We start from the raw sequence: 9,161 nt of genomic DNA on the forward strand, positions 1-9,161 counted from the left end.
TGACCTTTTATCAGTCTGCTACGGAATAATCATCACATAATCAAATCATCAGAGGACAGGGAAATATACCAATTATTCTATGAATGTATTATATTTTATTTTACAACAAAAAAACAACATCTTTATCATGAATGGAAATTCATACATGTATCATTTTTAATAAAATATTTGTTTAGGTCCACATCAAATGAAACTGACAAAACTCATCTCCCATAATGCATTGCACGTTTACCACCAGCCGCCAGCTGAGTTCTTCACCAATGCAAGTAAACTACGAGATGCCCTTTTTGGAAAGGGTGCACCCCTTCAGCTTACTTTTTTAATTTCAATAAGGTAGGTAAAATAGTTAGTTGATTTACAACTATTTCCGAATATAAGGGGTCCTCGGCAACATGTTTGTTATAACGCATGTTATTATGGATTAATAGCGAGCTAACTCCAGCTAGCTAGCTAAAGTCGGTTGTTAACACAGTCGCTGGCTAACGTTAGCTGTGGTTATATTGCGGCTTTGTTTACACACTGTTTACAAAGGCCTGGATGCAAGTAGCTAGCTAGCCACTAGCCAGCTACCGTCATCCGTGCACTCACCTGCAGCAAGGAACGACGAAGGGTAGGTAACCGGTACTACGTTGAACGGGCAGCTCCCATTTTTCTCTAGTAACGACGTTAGAAAGAGATCATATTTCAGAAATTGATTCCATCTCGAATGGTTTCACGCAATGCGACCTTACATTTTGTGGACTGTATTTGCTGTCAAGAGTTGCAAATTAATAATAATCAATAATAATATTAATGCTTGGTTTAACGATACATTGTTGTTATAGTGATGCATTAATAGTACATATGTAGGATCTTAACTTGATCACTCTTTTGTTGCTGAGAATTTTCCTGCACGGCAGGAAATACAAACTTAATAGTGTATTATTCAAGGTTTAAAAAGGCTTCTAAAGTTTGTAATTTAGCTTTAAAATGTCAGACATGATTTTCCCTAATCAAAAATGTATCAATCCCTACAAAACATGTTCATTAATTATAATCCACATAGCTAATCATTCACATTTCCTGTTGCTTCATGATTATGTTCCTGCTGTAGCAAACTGCCTCAAATTAAAATCCTACATCTGTAGCTATTATGTAGAAAAGCTGCTTTTGAAATTCTGCCTATATAGGCTAGGTTTGAAGTTTGCCTACTGAATAACCTATGGGCTTAACCGTCTTTGTGACTGTATTTGTTTTAAGGTTATGGAGCTGTCGTCTCAAGACCCTCATCCTATGGCTTTGGATCTCTCAAAGAGATGTGGGAAGAGTCATCTGAATCCCAGGACCACAGAGGTTTTGGACCTGATGAAGAAGCCCAGCTGGCACAGCATCACTGACGACCATGTGTCCATGCCCTGCATGCAGCTCCTCTCTGAGAAAACACTAACAGACACAGGTGTCAGACTTTCCTACGGGACTAGGACTTGTGTTCGCTCCCCCCTTTTACATAATGGTATGGACAGAAGCTTACGGGACTCAGGGTTGTACGAGCCACACCCTACAGAGAGCCTAAATGCAGAGAGCCCCATTTCTGAAAGTATTGATGGAGACGAGAGTCAGAGTGACTCTGATGTCATTTTGCTTGTTTCCAGTTCTAAGGAAGCACTCTCACCTCAGGACTATTTAGACAGGGGATCTGTTAGTCCCTTAGGGGATTCTCCGTCCCCTGGCGCTGTCTCTTTGGGTGAAGCTAAAGGTTGTTTTCTACTGCCCCAGACACTGAGTTCCCCCAGTCCTGACAATACATATTCAGAGGATTCATCTGAAAGCACAGAGGAGATGTCGGTGAATGCAAAACCTGTTCTTAACCTGTCGGAATTAGCTGCTGTGTATGGGAAATATGTCAGGTCTCCTGTGGATATCTCAAGTGATGATAGTGATGTCATTGAAGTTCCCATCACCAATGAAAAGAAAAAGATTCACAGTTTACCTGTTGATGTTCAAAATGAGAAAAAGCTGACAGGTGAAGCTAGTAATGTTGTAAATAAAAGCCTTTCTCCACATCCTAGAACAATACAGCCTGGGGTCAGCGCTCAGAAACTCACCAACAATGTCACTCGCCATCATTCAAAAATACATACTAAAAACTCAAGTAGAATATTACCCAAGGAACATTCTGGCGCCACAATGGACTCAAAAGAGAAGTCATCTAGTTCAGAGGATGAGTCTTGGTTACAGCCAACTGTCTACCTGTACAGGTGTGTAGTAGAATCTGATGACTCTGATGTGGACCGTCGGACAGTTCGACAGGACCCCTCTGAGAACCTACGTTCCTCTAGAAGGCCACAGAGAGGATCATCACCTGCTACAGAGTCAAGACTCAAGGCCACACATGTGGAAGACATCCAACAGGAGTGGACAAAGCCCTCTTCACCCAGGAGCAAAAGGTCAGGAACCAAGCAGAAAACCCACCAGAGAAGCCCAGCAAAGCAGGCCTCAAGTAGTAGAAAAGCAGCAGCGAGTAAAACAAAACGGAGGGAGAAACACAAACAAGCCGGCTCATCCTCCATGTTCTCCCATGAAGAGGCAGAAATCAAGCTGAAATATGCAAACTACAAACAGGACAAAAGGGCCAGTAAATCAGAGGACTTTTGCCCTTTTGTGCACATGGAGCAGAGGGAGTACTCTGCTTGTACAGTGATCAACGATCAGCAGGAGGAGAAGGATGTGAGGCGGAACAAAGGACAGCAACAACAACCAACTGGGTCTTTGTCTGGTGTCGTTCCTAAGACGTCTTGTTATCGTCTGGGTCGCCTCAACTCAAAGAGTAAGTGTCAGCCCCTAATGGTGTGCTGCCTGTGTGGTGGGTCTGCTAATGCTGTGGGCCTAGGGGACCTACACGGACCTTACTATCCAACTGGACCTGCTTTGGAGGAACAAGGCAAACAGCAGGCCCAGAGGGAAGAATACAAGGACAGTGAACTGTCTGTAGATTGTAAGATAGGCCTATGTGGCCAGGTAGGGGAGAATGGGTTATATGAACTGAGCAATGTGCCTAGAGTAGAGGCTGTAGTTGATGACTGCTGCATCACAGTCAGTGATTGTGAAAGCTCCACATTGCCTTCAGCCAAAAAGCTCCGAACAAATGGCTGCGTGATGGATGGCCACAGTCTGCCTGTGGTGCTCCACAACACCAATGAATGCTGGATCCACGAGGACTGTGGCATATGGTCCACAGGTGTTTTCTTAGTTAAAGGAAAGCTCTACGGCTTGGAGGAGGCTGTTAGGTTTGCCCAAGAAACAGTGAGTCAAATTCAACGATGCCTCTTTGTTTGAGATAATGTGCATTTGTGCTTGCGTATCTCGAGTGCAACATAGATGAGAACATAACTGAAAATATGATCATATTGCTGTGTATGCTAAATCAAAATGCATTGGTGTCTTCCTAACATTCCTGAAATGTAGCTTCGGTCTGCCTCACTTTATCAAAATATGTAAACAAGGTCAAACTGAAGCAGCTCAGATAGACAGAGGACCATTATGTTTGTGAGTAGGTAAAACACAATGCCTTACTCTCACTGTGTCCTTGGCCTCTCAAATAAAGCTTTATGCAAATATGCTTTTTTACATTTCCTTTCTTCTCCAGGTGTGTTCAACATGCCACGCAGCAGGTGCAACCATGGGCTGCTTCCAGAAAGGGTGCCCCAATAAGTACCACTACAGCTGTGCAGCTCAGTCAGGTGGGAAGCTGTCCTGCTCTGCCTATGTACAATTATGTCAATGAAAAAACATTGTGTTGACTAAATGCTTTATTTTCTATCTATCTTTGCAGGCTGTGTGCTTAACGAGGAAAACTTCTCCATGAGATGTCCAAAGCACAAGGTAGATATAACAATTGTCATTCCAGCAGTACCTGGTAAAATAACAAAACACAGGATGTTTAAGGAAATATATGTACATTTGTGAATAGCTATCTTACTAACATTTACAAATGTAAAAGTAATGATTAATAAGTGGTGAGCAAACGGTTTGTAAATGCCTTATAAATTGTTTATTATGGACCCTTAAAATATAGGGTTGCCTAAAGATCATTACTTTTTGATCGGCAATCTAGGCTATTAGTGCAGTGTTTCTGAAATATTGCACTTTTGTCCTTTCCAGAATAAATCATTCAGAGGTGTGAACATGCCAGACAACAGATGACAGGAGAGAAGGAATTGGACACCATGGAAGGTATGTGATTTTCTATGCCCTTGACATGTTACATTCATCATGTGAGACCAGACGGTTTAAAGTGTACTAACTATAGATGTGTGTTTGGAAGGGCTCCGGGTTTATTTGTAAATAGGACGGTATTTAGTCATTGATGCTCATCAGTCAGACTGTGAGAGATCTGTGATTGTGCATCGTGTCAGAGCTTGTTTTAGTGTTTGGAACAGCTAGGTTTCCCTAAGACTGTTGATTTGATTGTTTTCTCCACAAATAAGTTGAGCATCTTTACCCACAGTATGTTTAAAACAGGACTTAGGGTAAGATTTCAATATTGTTCAAAGTGACATCAAACTCAAACAAGTTCGTGCTAACGATCCTCTGGAGCAGTAGTTCCCAAACTGGGACGGGACCCACTTGTGGGTTGTGGCAGGCGTCCAGGTGGGTCATGGGATTACATTTTTTGTCCATTGCATTTTTACCCAAAAATAATTGATGATATATTTTTGGGATAGAAAAATGCTTTGTGTGAATTTAAATTATTAAAACCAAATAGAAAATATAATGGACCTATATATTTGTAAATAATAGCCTATAATCTTTGAGCTAGACAACCAGGCCCCATTGATTTTGTTATAATGTTTGAGCATAGGAATACAGCACTAATCTGTCAAAATGTGTAGAATTGCAGGAAATGTGCTTAAGATCTGCCACATTTTCTCCCAGCTCCATTGCAACATGTATACAATTGCAGAATAACATTTTCTTTATAAAGCAACATTTTATTTAAACTTCACGGCAAAAGGTGTAGAATTGCTGGAAATTAGCTTCAAAATGTAAAATGTTTCTCTCTACTGACAGATTATATTTTTTACATATTATTTTTATACTGTATTTTTTACTTGTTCTGTCTGTGTATGTTTTTTCACAGCTCAAACACTTAAGGTAAATCGCAAAGCTAAAAAGTTTGGGAACATTTACATTTTAGTCATTAGGAGACGCTCTTATCCAGAGCGACTAACAGAAGCAATTAGGGTTAAGTGCCTTGCTCAAGGGGAAAACATCGACAGATTTTTCACCTAGTTGGCTCGGGGATTCAAACCTGCCACCCCTGCTCTAGAGGATTCCAAATTCAAGTTGGATTATTAGTTGATTAAGGAACACACACACAATCTACAGTGTCAGTTTGACAGGGAATGTGCACAGAAATGGCAGAAAAGCCATGATAATTACTTTGAAGTTTAAAGAGGTTTGAATTCCATTTAAGAATCCTAACAGGAAGGTTTAGCGGTACAGCCAGTCAATCTGCTGTTGATGAGTGTAGGTAGACCTTCCCTCAGTGAGATGAGCTGTGTGGAACATGAGAACATACCTAGTGATTGGGTGCGAAAAAGCAATGAGACTGATTTGCCAACTATGCTATAAGAATATCCTCAATCTGCTGCAAGGGCTTCTGGGTTAACATTCATAACCTATCATGTTGAAACTGATTTGATTTGCTCTTCAGTTGTAAAAATAAAAAAATATTTTTATCTCAGGCTTCGCAAGAGATAAATGAGTGAATGTGGTGCAGAAAATATGTACTTTCACACCAATGTCTATTTCAGTGTGTGACCCTAGCTACTATATAGCTGTACTGTAAATTTGAGTAACTGATTATTTTTGTCCAATTCTATAACAGTGTGTCACTGTTCCCTTGTGTTTCCCTGACAGCTAAACCTCATTGGCAGCAGCCATCGGATAGATACTCTCCTTCAACCCAGAGAAGAGGCTGTGGAAGAACTGCAACATTCTATTCATGTTTTCTTTTATCTCTTGAATGTTTACATTGAGTCCATGTTACTTTAGTATTATTAATGATTCTGAATTGATTGTTCCAATGAAGCCAAATGCTCTTATTTTGTGTCTGCCTGCAGATGGCCGTGGTCTTTTTGGCCCGTCTTCACTGTAGAAGCTTGAGAGTTGTGTTGCCAGGTTTGTTGTGCTGTTTGCTTTGTTGAAAGACCAAAATATCACTGTTGGTCCTCTGTTTTATTTTGTTGAAGTTTTATATCTATGTTTGGTCTTTTTACCTTTTAATACTGAAATGATGATTGACATGTTTTTGTGTTCACAATGTGTGACAGACTTGCTATTGTTTCCTTATTTGATAGGAACCTTTAGTTAATAGGAACCTTGAGAGGACAATAGTTGCATTCAGTATTCATCCTAATTAACAGTGATTGAAAGGCCAAGATTGCAAGATTGCTACTTTGAAATTCAGATTTCTATATGTTACCATAATGATTTTTGCATCTCAGATTATCCTGGTGGTATGCTTTGGTAATCATTCAGAACTAAATGACAACAGAGGAAGTGATGGATCTCCAGAAAGGCTTCTATGGCTGCGCTTACACAGGCAGCCCAATTCGGATATTTTTTCCACAAATTGGTCTTTTGACCAATCACTTCAGATCTTTTCACATTAGATCTATTTCAGATCTGATTGGTTAAAATACCATTTTAGTGAAAAAAATGTCAGAATCGGGGTGCCTATCTAAATGCAGTCATAAAGACATATTTATTTTCTATTTATGATTTAATCATGTTGTGCATATTTATTTGTGTAATGTTCAGCTGACATGGTGGTAGTGCTGCTCAATGAGGAAAAGGTACAATGTCTGTTTTGCACAACGTTTGCAAAGGTTGGTACATTCAACCCACTGGGCGCACACTGGTTGAATCAACGTTGTTTCCACATCATTTTAGTAAAATTACGTTGAACCACCGTGGAATCGACGTTGCATTGACGTCTGTGCCCAGTGTGAAGTGATTTTGAATTTGACCTGATATCATTGGCTCTAGAGATTATGATTTTATACTGGGTTCTGTTAATGCAGTCCATTAAGGAAATGTATGGGTGTTCCAGTCTTACATATGTGTGAGGAAGAGATGGCTAACACATGGAATGAATTGTCTGTAACAGCTTGCAACTGTTGCCTTTTTGTCACCTGTTTGAATAAAAGCTGACATTCCTATGTACGTCACCTGTTTTAAGATGTGATCATTTTTTAGCGTAATTAATCTCTTTTATTAGATGTAGCTGTGATTCAGTGGGACAGGTTAGGTTAAGATATTCTGTATAAAAAATGCTTGAACATATGTTGTACTTGTGTAGCACACAACAAAGGGAAGTCTGGATGTATCCGTGCTGTTTATGTTCTCTATGTAAGTACAGTAATTGTAGATAACTGCCCTATTCTAGACTGCTACAGTCATGTTGAACCATTCACCCTCTCCTTGTATGAATAATTATTCTGCAAACTGTTCAGACTCCTTCTGTGACCTATTCTATTCCTCTACCTCTGTTATCAGGAATAATCTGCTCTCAATGTTTTACTGCGCGTGTCTGCCTCACTTTTAACTGGGTGTCATCCTGACCTGGTGGGTGGTGCTCACAGAGCATATCTCACCTTGTTGAACTCAGAATATAACCGTGTTCCCACCTGCTAAAATAGACTGGCATCCCATTCCTGTGTAAGAGAGCTGGGCTTTGTCTCCAGGAAGAGGGTTTAACTGAGCAAATCTCTGCATTTTAAGCAGCCAATTTCACAGAGAATATTCAAACAGCTGTTGTGTTTCCTCCCCATGGAAGATGAGACTATATTTAGCTGCCTTTCATTACAAGGGTTTACACATGGACAGCCATTTGGAATGGCAGCTCCATATGCTAACAGTTTGATCTTTTAGCATACAGATGTAGGATCTTAATTTTAGCACTTTTGTTGCTGAGAATGCTCCTGCACTGCAGGAAGTACCGATGAACTTTGTGATTTACATAAATTCACTGAAAACCCACACTAACACACGGTGCATTCAGAAAGTATTCAGACCTCTTGACTTTTTACACATTTTGTTACAGCCTTGTTCTAAATGGATTTGAAAAACATCCTCAGCAATCTACACACAATACCCCATAGTGACAAAGCAAAAACTGTTTTTTAAAAATGTTTGCAAATGTATTAAAAAAAATATATATATATAGAAATACCTTATTTACATAAGTATTCAGACCCTTTGCTATAAGACTCCAAATTTGGCTCAGGTGCATCCTGTTTCCATTGATCATCATTGAGATGTTTCTACAACTTGATTGGAGTCCACCTGTGGTAAATTCAATTGATTGGATATGATTTGGAAAGGTACACACCTGTCTATATAAGGTCCCACAGTTGCCAGCGCATGTCAGAGCAAAAACCAAGCCATGAGGTCGAAGGAATTGTCCATAGAGGTCCTAGACAGGATTGTGTCAAGGCACCAAAACATTTCTGCAGCATTGAGGGTCCCCAAGAACTCAGTGGCTTCCATCATTCTTAAATGGAAGAAGTTTGGAACCACCAAGACTCGTCCTAGAGCTGGCCGCCCGGCCAAACTGAGCAATCGGGGGAGAAGGTCCTTGGTCAGGAAGGTGACCAAGAACCCGATGGTCACTCTGACAGAGCTCTAGAGTTCCTCTGTGGTGATGGGAGAACCTTCCAGAAGGACAACCAGTTCTGTAGCACTCCACCAATGGAAGCCACCAGATGGAAGCCACTCCTCAGTAAAAGGCACATGACAGCCTGCTTGGAGTTTGCCAAAAGTCACCTAAAGTCTCTCAGACCATGAGAAACAAGATTCTCTGGTCTGATGAAACCAAGATTGAACTCTTTGGCCTGAATGCCAAGTGTCACGTTTGGAATAAACCGTGGTGGCAGCATAACGGTGTGGGGATGTTTTTCAGCGGCAGGGACTGGGAGACTAGTCAGGATTGAAGGAAAGATGAATGGAGCAAAGTATAGAGAGATCCTTGATGAAAACCTGCTCCAGAGTGCTCAGGACCTCAGACTGGGGCGAAGGTTCACCTTCCAACAGGACAATGACCCTAAGTACACAGCCAAGACAATGCAGGGGTGGCTTCGGGGACAATTCTCTGAATGTCCTTGAGTGGCCCAGCC

At 40.7% G+C, this 9,161-nt stretch overlaps 1 protein-coding gene across 2 annotated transcripts; it reads left to right on the forward strand.

Annotated features, from left to right (window-relative positions):
• Nucleotides 1-183: 183 nt before the first annotated feature.
• On the forward strand, nucleotides 184-7,209 carry LOC106601493 (uncharacterized protein CG5098). 2 transcript variants are annotated; one of them, XM_014193718.2, is made up of 6 exons: nucleotides 184-333; nucleotides 1,240-3,282; nucleotides 3,626-3,719; nucleotides 3,812-3,861; nucleotides 4,141-4,212; nucleotides 5,902-7,209. In XM_014193718.2, exons 2-5 carry the CDS (start codon nucleotides 1,243-1,245, stop codon nucleotides 4,180-4,182), a joined length of 2,226 nt encoding a protein of 741 aa, XP_014049193.2. In that variant the 5' UTR covers nucleotides 184-333; nucleotides 1,240-1,242; the 3' UTR covers nucleotides 4,183-4,212; nucleotides 5,902-7,209. The 2 variants fall into 2 exon arrangements, with proteins under 2 accessions (XP_014049193.2, XP_014049194.2); XM_014193719.2 differs by lacking the exon at nucleotides 184-333 and adding an exon at nucleotides 348-610.
• Nucleotides 7,210-9,161: the final 1,952 nt, after the last annotated feature.

This window comes from Salmo salar, chromosome ssa03, assembly GCF_905237065.1.
Source record: "Salmo salar chromosome ssa03, Ssal_v3.1, whole genome shotgun sequence".
In the NCBI taxonomy this organism is placed as follows: domain Eukaryota; kingdom Metazoa; phylum Chordata; class Actinopteri; order Salmoniformes; family Salmonidae; genus Salmo; species Salmo salar.